The sequence below is a fragment of the Erigeron canadensis genome, chromosome 7 (assembly GCF_010389155.1).
Source record: "Erigeron canadensis isolate Cc75 chromosome 7, C_canadensis_v1, whole genome shotgun sequence".
NCBI classification, from domain to species: Eukaryota; Viridiplantae; Streptophyta; class Magnoliopsida; order Asterales; family Asteraceae; genus Erigeron; species Erigeron canadensis.
The window spans coordinates 24,670,884-24,693,093 of record NC_057767.1 but is presented as its reverse complement, the minus strand read 5'-3'; the positions used below and the strand labels follow the sequence as shown (position 1 = coordinate 24,693,093).

General features: G+C 33.1%; 1 protein-coding gene across 1 annotated transcript; it reads left to right on the top strand.

Annotated features, from left to right (window-relative positions):
* Nucleotides 1-12,395: 12,395 nt before the first annotated feature.
* LOC122607639 (sucrose transport protein SUC4) lies at nt 12,396-19,051 on the top strand. Its single transcript, XM_043780657.1, has 5 exons — nt 12,396-13,015; nt 15,988-16,712; nt 16,967-17,030; nt 17,116-17,159; nt 18,705-19,051. The coding sequence occupies exons 1-5, from the start codon at nt 12,505-12,507 to the stop codon at nt 18,861-18,863; spliced, it is 1,503 nt and encodes a 500-aa protein (XP_043636592.1). The 5' UTR covers nt 12,396-12,504; the 3' UTR covers nt 18,864-19,051.
* Nucleotides 19,052-22,210: the final 3,159 nt, after the last annotated feature.

Genomic DNA, 22,210 nt, shown 5'->3' with positions numbered 1-22,210 from the left:
CCAACAAGATAATACCACTGAAACTTCCGACAATTGTCACAGACCTACGATTCTTCTGATCACAATCGTATTCGGGAGGGGGAGGTTGAAGATTGAATATTCTAAATCCTCTATAACCAATTCTATACTTTCGTCTAATATATAATTAAGTAGGATTTATAGGTACAGGTATCTCTGTTGTATATTCGTCGTCGCTACAAATTTCAAGATAGATCAACGGTGACCTGGACATCATAAAATTAGGATCCGAAATCAGAGCATTCCAGCGTTTTGATACACATCGACAGCGTCCCACCATTGGCTTGACATCAAATCGGGAGAGGATATTGCAGAGGATGTCATCAGGTATATCATCAAAACACTTATTACCGCTTGGGTTATCAGATACACATCTACAACGTTTTAATTTGATACGCAAGTAGTCGTCATCTTATTAATTATGTATGGATCTCTAAACATCAAATCCACCTGAAATAATTAACTCCTCTTGTGGCTGATCGTCTCTCTAGCTAGGGTGGAGGTGGGTTTTTCTTTTTACAATACGAAGCCGCGCAGCTAGGTCTTATACGTGTTCCCCAAGATACCCTTCACAAAAAAAAGGCCGGGTTAATTAGGTCTTATACTAAAAATCCATTACTTCATTTTATTACTCAACAAAGCCGTACTAATTAAGAAAAATATCTAAAATTTTATTAATTAATTACTAGTCTTAATACCCGTACGATATACGGTATTTATAAGATTGTATTATAAAAAATATTTGATTATGTCACATATATAATTCGTGAGTATAAAATAAAGAGTGGTTAACCGATGGTAAAAGCTAAATTATTTTAAATATAATATATGTTTAGTTAAAGTTTTGGATTTATCTTAAATAATAACAATCCCATCAAAATCAAACTTACAAGCATAGTGAATGACGACATAGCTTTGTGATTTCGGATAGTAAGTTTAAATTTTTTAAGCCTTCATGTTAATAACTTATTATAAGTAATATAAATAATAGGAATCGAAAAAAGTTATAATATCACTATTAGGAATAGCCTTGGTAAATATCAATATTTATATATATAACTTGTCATGCATATTTTGAATTATATTAGGATGTAGTTTGATAAGTACTACTCTTAAAACAAATCTAAAACAATACCTCTTGAGAGGTAAAAATCATGTTCATATATTTTTTGTTTCTTTGATGGATTGGAAAAAAAAAGCTATAATAAATAACATGAATATATAACACGTAAATAGATATCTTGATAAATTAAATATATGATGATGTTTATATAGTAATCATAAAAAAAAATAATAAACAGAACCACATAAAGATATATATAGTATCACATACTATAATTCCACAAGAAAAAAAATTATGATCCATTCTATATGAATTAGTTATAAGTATAGGTCCTATAGGATACCATAATATATAATACATTATTATATTATATAAGACATATACTAAATTTAATTAATAGATTTTAAAGATTACACTAATTAATACACGTGTCGATTAAAAGTTGTGTCATTTGTCGCTTTAAAAACTATACAATCATGTTTTAGTATATTATTATTATTATTATTATTATTATTAGTTATTTTTTTAATTATTATAATCTTCTTTTATTATACTAAAGCACAGTTATCTACCACTCTACCAATATATATATAACAAGGTATTAAATTCATTCATAAACAAATAAGAACTCTTAAATGAGTTCCAACTTTGATTTATAATCATTAGATCAAACTTAATTAATTCATTTTTATTAAATGACAATATTAATATTTATAGTTTATACGATTAGTCAAAAAATCCCCTTCTTAATTTTGTGTCGTAAATAATATACATATATTTAACTCCATACTTGGTAACGTGATTTTATTAGTTAAGGAAACCATGAAATAAATAAAACTTAGTTGTTTTTTTATCTCCGACTTTGTTTCACACGTCGGCAACGGATATCAACCCTTAATTCCGACCAAGATGAAAGAAGAAGATGAAGTTGGTGTAAAATGTGATGGATTGATTTAAACGGTAAAAATGGAAGAGAGGATGGTTGGTTGCAAGGCTCATCAATAGTTGCAAGTTACAATGTCAAAGAGTTAATGATTTTATTATCAGATGCAAGTTGTGTCTTTTAACATTTATCTTTTATGTAGTTGTTGAGGTGCTTTTGATGTGAAGATTTTCAAATCTACAAATACACAACTTTGAACTTTGAAGTGACTATTTTTGCAATTCAAATACAATTAATATAACTAGTAACATTTCGCGGGACCTCAACAGTTCAGTTGAAACAATTGTGTCATTCTAGCGTAATTGCATGTCTATGCGCACGTAGCAATGGCAAAAATAGACAACGTTCGAGGTGGGGTGTGAAGCAAAGGGGGACGAATTATAATTAAGGTTTTAGCTATGTGTTTGTGTGTGATGGAGAAATAGAGTCTGAAATTTTTGTTAGGATATTTTAGTCACAATGTATATAATAGAAATAAGTATGTATTAAGATAGAGGGTAAATTAAACATATTAGATTCTTAAAAACTATCTAAAATTACCAAAATCCTACCCGAATCAATGGCGGCGGTACCCAAGTACCTAGTTTCTTATTCTTTTTCATTTAATTTTAACCATGTAATTAAAATCATATAAACATAAAACATAACCATTGGGTTGTATGGAAGTTGTGGTGTAAAAATGTTAAAGTTTTATAGTTGGAAACGGGGGGGGGGGTGGGGAGGGGATGTTAATTGAGTCAAAGTAGCCGTTTGGGGTAGGGGGACCCACTTGCCAACGGTCGAAATGTCTGACCCAATCTTCTGCTTCACTAATCGATTTGCTACCTGATTTGCCCTAGTCGAGCTTTACCTAATCGACGATGTGGGTGTAGCCGATCGGGTCTGGCGGAACCGAGCCTTACCCGAGAGGTACTCCCTCCGACCTTAATTGAACTAAAACAAATAAATTCTTATGTTAAATCTAACTGAAAATATATAAATAAATACCTAATAATATGTAATTGACAACCAGTTGTATATTTATCAGCCTAAACACACTCAATCAATTAAATTATTGACACATGAATGTCATTTGTATATTTTATTATTCTCTAAGTCTTTAAAACACTGATTATCTATTTATCTTCATGTTAACTTGAAAAGCTAAACCAATGGGCGTGCATGAAACCTTTAAATAGCATGGGCGTGCATGAAACCTTTAAATAGCAATTTTAAAGTCAAGGACGAACAACTCAAGACTTATAAAATGGTAATCTAATCTCTAGTATAAATGATTACATTCTATCATAGATGAGAAACAGCAAGACCGAATGGTGTGAGACGTTAAAACGTTGGAACCCCCCCCCCCCCCAAACGCCCATAGGACGCGATGAACATCACCCAGAAGGACGTTCCAGCCATTTTTTTGTCGTGAACGGATGGGAAAAAAGTTGAGCAAGGCATGCACTTTTCCCCTTCCCAAGGGCATATACTCATTGGAACTCAATTCCCGTAAAAAAAAAAAGTTTTTTCTTAAAAATTATTACCTTTTCACCTACATAAACCCCCATTTTCATTCTACAAATTCTTACAACACTCAAAAAAACACTCTTGTCTTCTCTTCTTTTCTATACTTTCTTATCATTTTATTAGGAAAATTACCATTTATCCCAACAATTTTAATTATGGGTTTCCACGTTCAAACACCCAAGCTCCACCCGATGTTAACGATCCAAACGTTTTGAATAGTCCCGGGATTATAAGGTACGTGGCTCAAATGAAAACAATGTCGATGCAACTGATGCCGATGCAACCCGATATGTACGGTTTTGGACAAAGTCAAACCCGTTCCACAATTCTATAATAGTCCACAACAAATGTTTGGTAATTTTTTCCACTTGGTATATATTTTTTTTACACTTTTATTTACTTATATACTTATATATTTACTTATATACTTACATATGTTTTGTACACTTTTATTTAGAACAACAAAGGATGGTGGAGACTCCATCATCCACACCACTCTCGTCGGATATCGAATTAATCCAAGAGACACAAGTACAAGAAAAGCAATGCAGTCCATCACAAAAAAACGAAATCATAAAAAGAAAGGACTCGACGAACCTAGGGCGAAAGCGGCACCCATCCCTTGGACACAACAAGAACAAATTAGCTTAGCCAAAGCTTGGCTCGACGTAACGGAGGACCCTAAGTTTGGTTATTTTCTATATATTATTTCTGGTTTTTTTTTAAATAAATGTTTTCGTTTTTTTCTGTTTTCAGTTTTTTGTATTTTTTTTAAAAAAAATAAACGTTTCCGTTTTTGTTTTTAAAAAAATTAGTTTCTTTTTTAAAAAAAACTGTAACTCGGTTTTTTTTATAGCAAACTATCAAAAGGAAAAAACCTATTGACGAAAAATTACCAAGCAATTTCGCATTCTCGAAAACAAAGGAAATGACTACCGCAACCAAGACCCAATCGGCTCAAAATAGCGAAAGATAAAGACCCAAGTTTCGGTGTTCAATCAAATTTACAATCGTTACAAAGACAAATACAACCATCAAAGTGGGAGTAACAACGCTCAAATTTTGGAAAAAGTTTTGGCTGAATACCAAGGAACAATGCTCAAACCGTTCTCGTACATAGAAATTTGGGAACTCGTTAAGAGAAGTTCAAGGTTCCATATTATTGCTGAGTTTGATGGAAAGGCAACACGCGGTGAATCAGCCGCCAAAAAAGGTCAAAAACTTCCTCATCCGTTGATCCACAAAGTAAAGGGTCCAACGCTAGGATGAACATTGATTTAAACGAGAATGAGGAAGTTGAAGGTCGGTATATTCGACCCATAGGTCGAGACGCGGCCAAAAGGGCAGCCGCATCGGGGTCGGGTTCGGGTTTGACATGGCGTATCGACTACACAGAGGTATTTGAGAAAGTTACTAAGGAGTTACATGGTTTAATGGAATCAAGTAAAAAACGTGCGGAGTTGGGTGAAAGAAAATTGTTACTTAAAGAGAAAAAGGATAAAAGGGATGAGTTGAAGATGTTGGCGATAGATTTTAGTTATCTTGAGAAGCCCGAACGAACTATAATAGAGGACATGAAAAGGGAAATTCGACAAAAGTATTATGGCAACTGGTAGTTTTTTAAAATTGTTTTAGTTTTTATGTGTTTTTCTAATTATGTACTTCCTCAGTTTAATTGTGTGTTTTTTTAGTTTATGTTATTTAGCTTTTATGTAATGGATTTTATGAAATTTTATTTACTTTATGTTGTTTTAAAAGTATAGGAAAAAGTATATAATTAAAAGTATATAAATAAAAGTATATAAATAAAAGTATGTAGATAAAAGTGTAATAAAAAAATAAAAAGTAAAAAAAAATTAATCATTTGCTTTTGACACATGGCAAGAAATGCTCCATTGTGTCAAGATGCCTCATACCACCATTTTTGTTGAAATGTTCCCTTGCTTACTTGACGCCACATGTCTGAAGACCTCTTTCATGGAGGATGCCTCATATCATTTAGTCTAATTAAATTTATATTATTTCTCTGTCGGACGAAAAGATGCTTTACATTATTTTTCTCACAAACACAACATATTTTCTTTTTATGAAATAAATTTGGACAAAGTCCAACATTTGATTTGCTAGGAAAAAAGAACATAAATTAAAATTTGCATAAAAGCAGAACTGCAAATGAATTAAGATTATCAAGAGTATTCTTTTAAAAAGTATGCCCTCTTCAAAAAAAAAAAAAGTGCTTGGGAACGCCATTGAATGCCCCTTAATGCCCCGGGGGGAATTGCCGACCATTAATTTACCTAGCCCCTTCCATTTTGAATGCCCTTACCCTTTATTTTTCCTCAAAAAGTCCACTTGTCAACCTATGAGTATGTGAGGGACATTCAGGGAATACTTCGACTCCGTGTAGTCTTAGGCTATCCGGAGTAGGATTCTCGGGGTTGGGTTACTTTATCACGTCACGCCATGTGGCATCCTAGGTTGCTAGGGTTGCTTGAAAATAAAAAGTGGAGTTGCTTGGGAGGTGGAGTAGCCTAATGATTGATTTTCTTCTTCTTTTTTTTTTCTTTTTTGAGTTTATTATTAAAAATAATAATATATAGATTAGTGGAGTTTATTTTATAATAATAATAATAATAATAATAATGATAATAATAATAATAATAATGTATATATGTACATAGAATATATTTCTTATCAAAAAGTATATAGGGTAGCTCTTATAATATTGAAAAGTATAGGGTTAAACATGAAAAAAAATCAAACTATATATATCTATCTTTACCAGGATGTCATACTATCCATTATTCTATATATATCTTCTTCATAAACAGTCGTTCTCCTCCGCAATAGCTTTCGAGGATTTTTTATTTTATCTGGTGGTAAAGTTTTTCCCTTTTTTCTTTAAAAGTCTTCACACACTATATGTATAACTATATATTATAGAAATTTAATTAATATTAAAGGAAAAATCAAGTCCCAGCGGTTGTTTTTACCTCGTTCATCATGCCAGTCAAAACGCTCCTCATGCAACCCGTATAGATCGCCAAAAGGGCGGATTGTCTGGCCGGGTCGGTGTGCCCGACGACTTGGAGGTTAAAAGTTGTGGATCGTCAGGACTAACCGCCCACTCCATTTAGCCTTAAGATATATAATATTAAAAAGTAGGCCCCGTATAAAAAGTTATATATTAATTTACATTTAATCCTAGGTTTAATATCTATAAAACTTTCAATGAATAAAAGGAAAATGATTTATCCTCTTTAAAAAGTAGCCTAAAAATTCTCCTAATTGCTTTAGATGATGACATGTGATATCACTAATTCTCTTTCCTAATATCACCACTCCCTGATTTTTTTCACATGTTCTCATCTAAAAGTTAGGAGGATTTTTAGGCTATTATATTAGGGAGATGCATTTAATAAAATTTATATAATAAATGTTTAAAGTTAGACTAATATATAGATATATATCAATTTCCAAATATGAGAGACAAATACGATCGCTCATCCTACTACACTTACGCGATCGTCTGCTTAATGTAAAACATTGCAAAAAATCTCTAAACAAAGTTGGCCTAAAAAGATTGGGACCATGGCATTGTCACCAAACAGCTGCCATTTTAAAAAAAGTGGTCGACAATGTCACATCTGATCTATTTTGTTTCTTTGCGAATTATATCATAAAGTAAAGTATGACATACGCATATATACACGTCTTTTTTTTTTCTTTTTCCTTTTTTCGATCCCTTTAGTTTGTTACTTTGTTTTACAAAACTATTAAAACATAGATTGGTTTTTTGGTAGAAGGTTTATCACGTTGGGCCATTGAGCATATTCCATAAGAATTGAGATGTTGATGGTTTTCATCATTTTAATAAATTATGGCACCGGAATGTAACCAACTATGACCCAATAGTTATGTAATGTAGTGACATTTCAAATTGGCTATATGATGTAAGTAACTTTCATTTTTGTTCTTTTAAAGTATTCTACTGGGTAACATCCTATTTGTAACCGGTAATGCCAAATTGGATGTAAGAAAGAATAGAGATTAAGGCACCGGAGTGTAACCAACTATGAGTGAATGGTCATGTAATGTAGTAACCTACGAAAGTGTTAAAATTGATGTAAGAACCTTTCTGTTTTGTTCACTCAATGTATCCTACCGGGTTACTCTGATGACTTTATACTCTAGTCATCTTCACCGGCTAATTTCCGGCACTATCTTCGGTAACAACAATTTTTTCGGAGAGCAAATGTGAAATTGTAACTAAATGTTTAACTTCAATCTCAAACACAAATCAACACTAGATATAGATAGATGCACAAATCAACACGATTCAATAATAATCATACTCAAACCCTAATCCCCAAATCGGATTGTGTTATGATCACCCCATCATCGTTAACCATAAAGATCCGGCCATCCCATCCCCACCACAATCAAGATCCAACAACTTTGGTTTACATTGGGGTAAAAGGGGGGATTTTGACAGAGAATGACGACCGTGGTTTTCTGGGTGGCGGCTGACATTTGTTTATTTTATTGGTGGCAATCAGCGGTGGCACGTGTCCGGACTTGGAAACGGTGAAGAGATGACCACACCTCTTGAATGGAAGAAAAAATGAGACCGAGACCACCTACTACTACCTTGTCAGAGTCTAAGACCATCCACCATTGACCATCCATTTCGTCGGAGTTCATAACCCACAACCGTAACCATGACCGTACAACATGTCAACCGGTACATGAAAAGTACAAAAATGAGAGGTTCTTACATCAGCTAGCCAGTTTTAAAGATCACTGCATAACATAATCATTCAGTCATAGTTGGTTACACTCTAGTGCCATAATCCCAAAGTAAAACTAACATTGTTACCGGCTACCGGTACAACAGGTTAACCGATACATTAAAAGAACAAAAATGAAAGGTACTTACATCAGATAGTCAATTTGAAAAATCACTACATTACATAACCATTGAGTCATAGTTGATTACACTCCAGTGCCATAATCCCATATATATATTCCAACATTTGGTATTTAAAAAGGGCTATTGTTCATAAGACATACATATTTGTGTTTTATTATACACATGATTTTGATGTGTTAATATGATTTGGACAGCAGAGGTGTATTATTATGATGTTATAGACATACAGATTAACATCTTATTAAGTTTTATACTAAACAATACGAGTAATATATAATTGTAACGTTCCATTTAAAATTGTAATTTATATGAAAAGTACAAAACTTTTATTAGGTAAAGCTGGTTTAAAGACTCGTGTGATTCATGGGTTTAAACAGAGTCGAGTGCTCACGGATGTTTGGTTGTGTTTGTTCTATATATCTCATGATTGATGACTATTTCTCTAATGAGTTGTTTTTCACAACATACTATTGGCGTACCCTTTTCTGCTTCGTTGTAATTCTATGTATTTATTCATACTTTTTTCTTTTTTTAGAACGGCGTGTTATCCGCATATTGTGATGGTGGTGGTGGTGGCGGCGGCGGCGGTCTGCTAGTGATGGTAGCTTCTGGCGATGATGACGGTGACTATTCGTGGTAATAGCAACGTCAAGTGTAGGTTGGTGTAGATCTAATTGATGTAATCATGTCAAAGTGGCAGTGAAATATTATATAAGTTAAAGGTTTATGATTTAAATTAGTAAGATAGAGATTAAAGGTGTAAACTAGTGACAAATTAAGTAATTTCGTATAACTTTTCTAATCAAACTGGTATTTTTACAAATAAAGGGGTGTATACTTTTATATAGTCGTAAAAATAAAGATAAAATCATTGTTTAAAAAAAACTCTTATTAGTTTCTATATGTAAAGGGTTATCTGTACTGTTAACTGTTAAGGATAACAAGTGTATTCTTTGATGTACAATTGCTTTAAAGATTTTTATAATAAAATGAGTATATATGATAACATACTATTTGGATATACCATTTGGATGTACCGTGTACGTGTGTTGTGGTAGTAAAAAATAAACAACCTGCATGAGATATCTTGATGATGTTAATTTAAAACAAAATATTTTTGCCTTGTTTGATGTCGCGCGATGCGACGATGATGGTGATAGCGATGAAGGTGTGGCGACGAAAACAGTGGTGGCGGCGATGTGCGGCGGTGACGGTACGGTGGTAGTATGACGGTAAATGTAAATTAATTGATGTGAGAGAGGTTAATATTGGTCTTTTAAGGATTGAAAGATCTATATTATAATTTATTTTATTAAGGAAATTATAGGTAAATAGGTGAAGATGTTTAGATTAGTAAATAAGGGTTTAGGTAAAATAAAACAATTATTAATGTAAAACAAATAAACAACTGGTTTTTCTTCACTAAAAATCACCGTGCATCATGAAAATCATCGTCCGTCAATATATATGTGAATGTGAATCTCTGTGCATTAACTTTATCATGATCTAAGGGTCAAAATCTTGTCTTATTTGTTTTACTTCAATATTTGTTTTACAATAACTAACCCCAAATAAATAAAGAAGAATGGTAATATGGTAATTTCAAAGTTTTAAGTACTTAGAGGAAGAATGGATATACTCCGTATTACTTTACGGGGGATGAGAATATAAGGCTGTCGGTTATCTAAGCTTAGGTGTGGAACACTCACATATTGTTTTTTTAATCCATAAATATCATGGGGGCTCATGTATTTATTCATTAAACAAGAAATAATAAAATATTAGTATATAAAGGGTTTCACACCTAAATTTAAATGTCAGACAATATTATATTCCTTTCTCTTTTGCTTTATAGAATAGAATAGTATGAATATAAATATAGATATAGGTATAAATGAACATGATCCCAATAATAACATTTTTTACTTGTGTTAACGTTTTTCAAATTAAAAACGGGAAAAATAATATATATGGTCCTGTGATGAACAATAAATGAATCGGCACGAAACTACTTGTGTCATGTGTGAATGAGTATAAAGAAAGCAACATATGCCCATTAGTTTTGCTTTACATGTTTTAGGACGAGGATTCCTAGGATTGCCCGTTATAATACTAATTTGAGTCAAGTTAGAAAATTATGACCTTTTGATTAAAATTAAGGGTCAAAATTTAATGATCATCATTAAATTTTGGCCTTTAATTTTAATTCAAGGGTCATGATTCTTTTAACTTGACCTATCAAGTTGTTTCAACTTGAGGGAATCTTCTTCCTGTGTTTTATGTCCAATTCATACATTAATACTTTTTCTGCCTTAATTTAAAAATTTATTAACTTTTAAATTATTTTTTTTATAACTTTAATCGTAAATTGTTTTGTATGTATTATACAATAATTAATATAAAATATATAGATAGGTTAGAGCTTTAAATTTATTTTTTCATCAGCTATTATATTATATAAACAAAAATACTTATGGTTAAAAGTTAGAAAAAAATACCCGAAGAAGGTAGATTATATACATCCTTCACCTTGTGGATACTATTTTCCCAAATTTATCTCTTTGGTGTTTTATGACAGTTCAAGTGTTACCTCCAAAAAATCGAACCATAAAAAGGTAAATAATAAATATGTAAGGTTTCTCAATTCAATTATCTAGATAATTTGTTAGACATGACTTCTTTCCTTTTCTTTTGTGTGATTACTTTATTGGTTTGCCCACCCCAAAAGTATTTGTTTCGGACATAATTTAAACCTTATTTTTTTTGTCCATCTCTAAAAATAATGAGATAAGAAACTCATGACCCTTCTACTTTGACCGACCTTAAATTAAAAAACTAAAAAGACCACATTCGACAAATTAAGAAAATCAAACTTTAGCAACACGTTGTTGATTTAACAGGCGTCTCATTACTTATGTGTGCTTAGAATGTAACTCATGACGGTTCATGCCGCTTTAAAAGATACTTCACGCAAATTGACTGAAGACAAAAATGTGTGTATTAACAATTAAAACGTGTTTATAATTTGCATTTGATACATTTGATTTATTTATTTTTATATAAATGTCTATAAATGTAATTTTTGAACCTTTTAATTTTTCTATTAAAAATAAATAACAACATAACCTATTGTCCGTTTGTTTCTTATTCCATAGTCGTCCTCGAATGTTATAAAATTATCAATCTAATCTATGCTGACAATATATTGTTCAATTGATCGATTCTTAAATGTAAGAGAAAAAAAAAATCCATTAATGCAATTCTCTCTTACATTTTAAGGTTTGAAATCCATAGAAACAAACACTACAACACATCAATGGCTTTTGTCATCATCTTTCCTACCTAGTCCCACCATCACCTTATATACTTCCATTAATTAAAACTAACCGTTCTTTTTCATTCACTCTCTCTCACACACATCACACCAAAAACTATTTCTTCTTTTAATATGTATGTCGACACATTTGGTAGTAGATATTATATTTAGGATTAAAAAATCCCACCCTTTTTAAATTTTGTAGATATTATATAGGATTAAAATCCTTAACCTTTTCAAGTTTTTTCTACTACAAAAGCTATCTAGCCGATATAACTCAGGTGAAATTCGATTATATATGTCCGTTAATGCAAACAACATCTCATCAGTAAAATTTGAATATCTCACAACTTTTCCGTAAATGAACCCTTTTTCAAATTTAATAAATAAGTCGTGAACAAGATAAAAAAGTTTTTTTTTTAATTTTTATTATTGATAAATGTTATATTAAAACTTTTAATTTAATTCAATTACACTCATCCAATGATATCAAACCTACTATTTACTCAAATTAATCACATTTTTTTAAGAATATAATATAAATATCCTGATAATATAACTTGTCTCCATCATCAATCAAACATCTAACACTACCCCCCATCATTTCTTCACACACACTTATACATATATTCTCTATGAGCATAACAACTTTTTAATATAAAAAACCACCTTTCAATTCATACCTTCAAAAAACTAACAAACAAAAAAAATTTAAAATAAAAATGAAGGTGCCGGAAACCAATCGGCAACAACGGCACCGAACTAACGCCCTGGCTGGTGCAGAAGCCGGGGTTTCCGCACCAGCCAGGACTCCCCTACGCGTACTCTTTAGAGTAGCGTCAGTCGCGTGTGGGATACAGTTCGGGTGGGCGTTACAGTTATCACTGCTAACGCCCTATGTACAAGAACTCGGTATCCCACACGTGTGGTCAAGTATAATATGGTTATGTGGGCCATTATCTGGATTTTTTGTACAGCCATTAGCTGGTCATATGAGTGATCGGTCAACTAGTAAGTACGGTCGTCGTAGACCGTTTATCATATTTGGTTGTGGGTCCATAATCTTGTCGGTGATTTTGATTGGTTTTGCGGCAGATATTGGTGGATGGTTTGGTGATACTGTGGATAATAAAACATGGGCAATTGTTGTTTTTGTTGTTGGGTTTTGGTTTCTTGATATGGCTAATAATGCTACTCAAGGTCCTTGTAGAGCCCTTCTTGCTGATCTTACCGGTATTACATACTTTCTACCTTTTTTTCTATATATCTACATGTATATTTTTTGTATATGTATATGTGTTTATATGTAAATGTTGGATTGTTTTGTGAGTTTTTTTTTTGTGATTGAATATGATGTTTTTAGGGGTTTTTTTTATTAGTGGTGATATATGATCTAAATTGAGTATTGGGGTAAAAGTATTTAATAGTATTAGCGGTGATATTTAATTTGTCATTTTCTTTGATGATAATTTAGGGGAAATATATGAAATGGGGTTTTTTGATATAATATGTGAAATTACTTATAAGTTGCCCGCTATAGTCGTTTACGGACCGGTCTTACAGTCTACTTTCTCTCTCATTATGGTTAAAGGGACATGAGGCTGAGATTTGAACTCGTATGGATATGAATTGGGTGTATAGTTGACTAATTATCTGATGAGAAATGCGACGCAAAGAATTTTCTAATGGAGTTAACAACGAGATAGAGTAGACACACACAAAAAGGCTAATATGATTTTATTTGTATGTGTGTGTGTGTGTGCGCGGAAAAGTTAAGATTTTTATCAAGTCCCAAAGCGAGGACGAGAGGGCAAAACAATATACAAGACAAAGTACTCGTACAAAGGTTGGATAAACTGGAGCTAGACCATCTAATTTGTTTGGAGGCACATTTGTTTGTAAGTGTGAGATTGTCGTTAACTAAGAGGAAGCAAAAAAGAGTTTGACTGGTGATACAAATAGTTTTTGTTGATAATTTGTATGTGTACCATTTGGTTATTTAAGCTGCATATAATACGTGTGTATGTTAAGACTCCCTTGAATCCATAGCGTGCTCAATGAAAATCTTGGTAAACTGAAGGAGCTGAAAAAGACTGGTATGGTTGGAACCAGAAGCTTGTTGAGTCTAAATCAGCTTAATAAACTGACCCGTGAAGCTGATTTGATTCTATTTTGCCCATAGCGTCTTGAGAGTTTTAAAGAGGTAGTTAGTTTGTTGTTTCGGTGGAGGGGTCTATTCATTAATAAGTTTTCATTGATATGAACCAAGCTTAGGCTTGTTAAATTACTCATATAAGTTGTTAAAAGCAGATTCCATACAGGTCGGGTTTATACATGGCCTTATTAGGAACACAGCCTGAAGTTTACAGTCAATATTTTCTGCAAGTAGAAATCTCTTACATGCTATGTTTCGGGCCCATAAGCGATCCAAATTACCCTTTGTCGACTGGACCATGCTATGATAACACACGAGCTGAACTTAATTAATACTCCGATTAATTTGTCAAGTTTTTGCAGTCAAAGTACTTGATGTACGCAATTATTCTAATTTGAATTCCTTGTCATGGACTTATTAAATAAAGTTTGGTCCCTGACTTCTAGGATTTGTATGTGGGTCATGCCCGTTGGGGAGGTATATGGGATGGTGACAACTTTTTGTGACCTTAAGCTAAGCTACATCAAAGGGACGGGATATGGGTCCATGTTTTATATATTTTCATGTTTTTGTCATCTCTTTAATTTGATACTACGAACACCATTCATTCAAGAGTCATGGTCATGTGACATTGTTACTCCCTACCTAACAGCTGTGTTTTTTTTTTTTTTTTTCTTATTTGGGTTTCTGCTATGTCGACGTTCAAGGTGGCATATAACTCCGAAAAATAAGTGAAAGTGACACTTAAATAAAATTCTAATACTAAAATTTTAACTAACACTAATCAAGATGCAACCAACAAAGTTGAAGCCAACTGTGGTATTGTTAAGTTGACAGTTTTGCCCTTTAACACATTTGATAAATTTGGGTGAAGTTTTGAAACAATCAACATATTTGAATAAACCAACTGTGGCATTGTTAAGTTGACAGTTTTGCCCTTTAACACTTTTTTTTCAATTTAATTGAATTACGAATATTAGGATGCGGATTCTGATGCATTGTATGAATTTTCGTTGCATTCTATATTGCTTTCTAAGGTTAATAGAGCTAATGTTCTCCAGTTTTATCATCGGTTATACATTTTTCTTGCATTTTACAGAAACGCTAGTTAGTGACACTTATTTACGTGGGTATATATTTATCAAAATCAACCTGCGAAGCCTGTAATAGTAGAAGGAACAGTTTAGCAGAGGTGGTTAGCCAGGGCTGGTCGAATGGATAATGGGTCAAATGAGTGGATAGAAATGGGCATGTTCCTTATATTTGTCAAAATAGATAAAGGATAAGGACATCAGACAGTATATTAAATGCTAACATTTACATGCCTTATTTAAATATGATGGATAAGGATATCAGTAGTATATTATATGGTAACATGTATAAGTTTATTTTTTAATGTTACTAGTTATTTGATAAGATGTTTTTGCTTGTTAAAGTACTTTTTTACAAGAGTATATTGTGAAAGGCTATTACAACTTGCATTACAAAAAGTAAAAATCATATTATACCGATCTTTAGCAATTATAACTTCTACTTCCGTATCACTGTTGATATTTGTAGCTCTTCTATTTGCATAATGTATATTTTTTGTTTCATAACAGAATGTTATTCTAATGTGATACAAACTTTTTATTAACAAGTAAGAAATCCATTGTTTATCATGAAAACGTGTTTTAATGTCAATAATATGCTTCACCTTGATGGATGACTAGTAAGTAGTAATATGTTGAGGTGCCAATTTCAAGCCATTTACCAATCAATCAGCCTATCCAGGTTGTCTTTTATCTGTAACGGGTCAAACAGGTAAATTAAGAAATAGCTCAAAAGGAAACAGGTCAAACGGCTTCCTTTTTGTTAAAGCGTATTTTGGATGAATAAAACTCAAACCATATTAGAAATCACTCGTTTTGGATCGAATCTGTTCTGCTGTTGCTCAGCCCTCCTGCCCCACCCATTCTGCCATCTCTACTAGTTTGAGGGGCTGACACTATTGCATATTGTTTTTCTTCCCAGAGAAGCCTGACGTATCTGCTAACTATATCTTTTGTAGGAAATGATCATCGAAGAACTCGAGTTGCAAATGCCTACTTCTCCCTTTTCATGGCCATTGGTAATGTTCTCGGCTATGCAACTGGAGCCTACAGTGGTTGGTACAAGGTCTTTCCTTTTACTTTCAACTCTTCTTGTAACATCGACTGTGCCAACCTCAAATCTGCCTTCCTTCTTGATGTTATTTTCATAATGATCACTACATACATAAGTGTCACTGCAATTCATGAGCAACCAATAGCTTCTGTTCACGATGCACTAACAGATTCAAGCCATCCCCAAGAAGCTTTCTTCTGGGAAATGTTTGGGACATTTAAATACCTTCCGGGTCCTGTTTGGTTGATATTGTTTGTTACTTCATTGACTTGGATTGGGTGGTTTCCTTTTATTCTGTTTGATACTGATTGGATGGGCCGTGAAATATATGGTGGAGATCCGAATGGTGACCTGAAGTATAGTGATGGAGTTAGAATGGGTGCATTTGGGCTTGTGTTAAATTCAGTGATTCTTGGAATAACTTCCGTGTTTATGGAAAATCTATGTAGGAGATTTGGGTCAGGTTTCATTTGGGGGATTTCAAATATTATTATGTTTCTTTGCTTCCTAGCAATGCTCGTGCTTACGTTTGTGGCAAGTAAAGTGGATTATAGCATTGATGGGGTACCTCCAACTGGAGTCGTAATTGCCGCATTGGTTATTTTTGCAATTCTTGGCATGCCATTAGCCGTAAGATGCTCTCTTTTCTTAAACTTCATTTTATTTAATGTCAGTTTGGGGAAAATACTGGTTATTGATTTTACATTGCAAGTTGAGAACCTGTCTTGTAAAATTATGAAAATAGATGTCATGTTAGCATTGTGTAGTTGGCAGTTTGAGAAATAAACAAAAGCACATTGAGCAGATTATATTTTTAAATTTCACTGTGTAGCCTGAACTACATTTAAGCTGACAACTTATATTTTTATGTGACCATCATGCAGGTTACTTATAGTGTTCCATATGCATTGGTAGCCTCACGGATTGAGTCACTTGGACTTGGTCAAGGTGAGTTAATATACGGTTCCTCCCGATTGTAGTTTTCTTTATCTGGATAAACATGCCAAGTTTCTGATTATACACTATATTGCAGGTTTGTCAATGGGTGTTCTGAATGTGTCCATTGTGATCCCACAGGTATGTCTATTTACTATTTTACCCCCATAATGGCATAAGTTTACCTTTCTACCACGCATAGAGAACTGAGAGCTATTGCACACTCTCTCACTTTTTCACAAAGATTACAGATATAGGCATTAAGGTGTCTGTACAGTAGATAGTTGTATGAACATATGGACTATCAAAGTGGAACAAATGCACACTAATATTTCAATACTTCTGACAAGCCATCCTTTCGTATTGTCAAAAAGAAATAAAACTACATGTCAAATACGTAACACATCATATCCATGTAAAAACTAAGATACATTAGATAGTTTAGGAATTAGGATAGTTTTAGGATTGATATAACCAGGGGATATTTGTATACGTCTGATGGCATCATCTCTAGGGTAAGTTTTTAAATTCATAATTAATTTTAGCAAGTTAGCATAGTCAGTGTGGAAGGATTCTATGTCCCATTGAAGTCTTTGTTGGTATCTGCTAAATGATAGGTGGAAGGATATGTATATTGGAGAACAGTATCAGAACATGTCCCTTTGGGTTGGCTGATCTGGTTATAATTTGTGTAAATTACGAGACACAATATTGTCACAGTAATAATTCAAGTACGAATACAATCTATTTAGAAGGCTTTTTTGGATTTTGTGCCTTTCACCTTTTTGATCCGTTTGGCCTATTTGATCTGTTCACCTTTTACCATATTCTTTTGACTTAACCACTTTGGGTTAAAATGCTACCCAAATGTACCCTTTCGTTAGTAAATGAGTCGAAATTGCAATATATAGCACACCCATATGCTATAAGTTTTCACATTTTTGATACATGCCTAGCAACTCCTTTCCCTGTGCATCATAAGTGCTTCTGAATATATGTTCACATTTTTATTTCGACAACCTAGGAGGTTCACAGGAGTAAATTGTGTGGTGGGGAGGTTAAGCTTGAGCTGATTGCCTATTTTAATGTCAACTCTAATATTCTACCGGGCAACCAGCATATGCAAATCCATCATTTCTAGAATTAACCTAGCAATCTCCAACCACTTGAGCAGTATGCCGAACGACTGATCATTTCAATCACCTCTTAAATATTAATGGCAAATTAAAATTGCTCTAAGATTGCTAGATGACGAGTAGTATTACCCATCATTTTTATTCTCAACGGTGTAAGATGTGGTGGATGAAATTCAACTTGTTCATCTACTGTCTAGTAGGATTAGTGTTCATCTACCCGTCATTTTGATTTTGTCTAGTAGGGTTATTGTTTTGATTTTGGGTTACTGTCGGTAACTAAAAGATGGACATTGGAATTGGCTTGAACTGATCGAGCTGATAAATTAAGTAGGTCACTGACACAGTGACACATTCAAAATGCATAAATCAGTTTATTTTAGTAGAAAGTTAACATTTTAGTATAGGTTTTTTTAAAAAAAAATTATACTTAAACATTGATTGATCTTCTATGATCTTATTTAGAATTCACCTTACATGCACATTATCTATGGTCCACTTTAAAGTGTATGTCTGTGATTGCTTGAGGAAATATGCTGGTTTGTGTTAATAGGTTATCGTCTCTCTTGGAAGTGGACCATGGGACCAGCTATTTGGTGGTGGCAACTCTGCAGCGTTTGCTGTAGCAGCAGCTGCATCCTTTGCGAGCGGACTTGTGGCCATCTTGGCTATTCCACGATCTAGGCCCGAGAAACCCAAAATTCGACAATGAGAAGTTGTATTATCGTTATTTTTTTGATCATTGAGTGAAAAAGCATTGTTGTATTATCTTTTTGTTTGTTTTGCTTTTACATTAGTCTGTAACTTGGTGTCACCCTGCTGTATACAAATGGTCAGAATTTTTTTGTGTATAGTTAGTTACAATAATATATAAATAGTATTACTCTCAACTTGCTCAAATCGCGGCCTCAGATGGAAACACCATACATGCACCACTCGACTCCATCGGAAATTCACGATTCGTGACATGGCTTATACAACTCTACCTTGCCTCATGACTTGTACACATCAAACTTTAGAGTTTGTTACATAAATAATCATTCTACTATTTAAAATTTGTTATACAGATCTTAACCAGCTATATTATTTGTGTCCAAGCTAACAATATTTTAACTGAATATCCAAAATGTCACACAACATAATTGTCAAATTCAGGACTTAAACATTCTATATAGCATCTCGAAAAGAAAATCGGTTAGTAATGATGGGCTGCGGAAACGGTTTGTACAAATTATGCGATATAGTTCGTAATTTCGTATATATACCTCGATTTACATTTGTATTGTGTTCGTATACTAATCTAGTTCGTAAGGGCATATGGGGGATCTGACTATCTGAGTATGATATATAGTAAAACTAAATCATAGAGGGAAAAAACTGACATGAATAGTTAAAAGCACATTTCGTTTTCTTTGTTTGTAGAATATTTTGCTTTTGCTTCTCTATATTTAATAATTTAGCTGTGGATGTGACAAGTTTTTTGAGTATTTTTCGTCGTGTAATGCACCGAGTCTTTAACGAATAAATAATTTTGATAAAAATATCATACACCACGTTATAAAACAAAATCTTTTAAATATATAACCAACGTCAATAATAAAAGCCAAAATCTGTCACATGCCAAGTGTCGACGGCAAATAACAGAGAATTTAGTGTTACACAGTGTTTGGGAGTAGGGACAGAGAAATGCTAAGCTGACAAGTGTTTTCATATAGCAAGGATCTAACAGATAAATATGCCCTTCTTCGATGGATTGTCTTTGTTTTTGTTTTACCTCTATGTGGGAAAATTACATTTAATAAACTATAAAACATAAATATAATTATTGAATTATAAAAATTCACGACACCGAATGTTTTCCCAAAATATAATTGCATAAAAAGTTTAGTCCAAGGCTCCAAGCAACGGATCGGCTTAAAGTCTTATATTTCCTTTAGAATGATTGCCTAATTGGTATTCCATTCCTTAGTGCGTTTGGTTACACAAAGAAGAGAGAATCTCATTCCATAGGAATGTAAACATTCCATCATTTGATGGAATCTCTATTCCTTGGGGATGAAGGAAGGAATTTCATTCCTTCCATCACTTGAATTTTCAAAAAATCAAAAACATTCCGTCAAATTTCATTCCGTCAAATTCCATTCCTTCAAATTCCAATTCCTTTGAAAGATTCCATTCCTTCCCAAAACATTCTGTGAACCAACGGTTGATGGGTTTTACCTGGATTGTGGAACTAACGGTCCTTGCCTCTATCCAGTTAAGTTGGGCAGCTGACGGTAGCCTTTAGCTATCATAAAGTGTTTAGTTAACCTGTTAAAAAAAATACTTTTTGCCATTGAAAAGTTCAAGAGTTCATGTATATGGTAGCCTAATTAATTGAACTAACCAGCTGATTGATAATTCTTTTCAGGTAATGAGGTACTTGCTCCCTCATCTTCCAATTTAACCAAATAACATGTATGATAATGTAATTGCTCATACCAAACAGGGATAAATCAGATAGAAAACCTCTTGATGTTGAAGACACGGGTCAAAAGTATAATTTTTAGTTTCCTCGTCTAGCCATTTGATTCTGTTGAAGATTAAACCAATCTACATTGTTAAAACGTTTAATAAGTCTCGACGCACAACGTACATTGTAACATATCTAATATTTTATTGGATTTGGATATCTCAATTCTCGATATTACATATTTTAGTAACAATTGATGATAAGAAAGATGCATTCGTCATTTACCAATTTGGTAAACATTGTTAGGTATTTAATTGGTAATATATATAGTAGTTATCATAGCTTCAATTATATTAGATAGGAAATATGCTAACGATAATGTGTATAAAAAGATTTGTAATTTTCATATTAAAATTCTACTCTTTAAATTTTATGGTAAAAAATACAACTAACTATGTAAGTTAAGCCATATTTAAAATGTGATACTGATACTTGCACCATTCAAACTCTCCACACTAAGTGACTAAATCATGTGTTTAGTGGTGTCGTGCATATTCTTTCTTGAAGTGTTTACAATTTGTGATAAAGTTGTAGCATATGGAAGACTTAGGTGACGTTTGTACCACCTTACGGAAACAAGGTCTTGACGTTTATCAACAATCGAAAGTTTATCTCTGTAATTGGAACACGATTCTTGATGTACCTCCTTGTGGCCACAGAAGTTCACTCCCGATGGCTCCAGACTACTCGCTAAACGAGTTATCGTCCTGTGATTAGGTTATGTACTTGGTTTTGTTTTGTTTTGTTTTGTTTTTCCAACTCGTTAGACTTTGTGGGGTAAATAAGATACACCCGGTATGATAAAGTGTACTTGTGAGCTCAATGGGCCTTCAAAGTTTGAAAAATTAAGGACAAGTTTTGTGTCTATATATCAATTTCACACTTTCACTAAATGAAAGACATTTATATATTTTGGAATGTTTTTGAAAAGTAACACGCGAAATAGTATACAGGCCCACTTTGTATTTTCTCGATCACTTAATTTCGTTGTGTTAAGAAACTTTAAATACATCGGAAAATAGCTGCTTTGTGGATGGCTTCAAACTTTGTGATATATCGATAAGAAAGATGACGACGATGAAAAGAATATGAATTACTATACAATCGACTTTTCTCAACTAGAAAGTTACTTTTCCAAGTGCTTATCAAAGTTTCCATCATAATAACAAGAAAACATCTAAAAAAGTACTGTATTTAACAGTAACATAATGGTGGATATTCAATGTAATTTGTACTTGAACAAGTGGCTTAACCCGCCTGCAAATCCAACAAAGCATTCGACTTGGTGCTATTAAGTTATGGGAAGAGCACTCTAGTCAACGGGTCACACCTGCCTATAGAGTATAGATTAGGTGAAGTTTGCATAGATCAGAAAGATCTAAAGGTTATGATTCATGTGAATCAATCGCGATACCAAAATGGTGCTGTACTAAACAGCTTTGGTGTCCATGTAAACTTGCAGTGAATTAAGCTACAACTAAGAGTCATAAATAGTGATATATGAGATCAAAACGATTCTTTTGTACTTGCCTTACGGAGATCAGTTA

Coding starts and splice junctions, on each gene's coding strand:
- LOC122607639 (XM_043780657.1), top strand. CDS start 12,505: ATGAAGGTGCCGGAAACCAATCGGCAACAACGGCACCGAACTAACGCC. Junction 13,016..15,987: donor CCTTCTTGCTGATCTTACCG/GTATTACATACT, acceptor TATCTTTTGTAG/GAAATGATCATCGAAGAACT. Junction 16,713..16,966: donor TTCTTGGCATGCCATTAGCC/GTAAGATGCTCT, acceptor ACCATCATGCAG/GTTACTTATAGTGTTCCATA.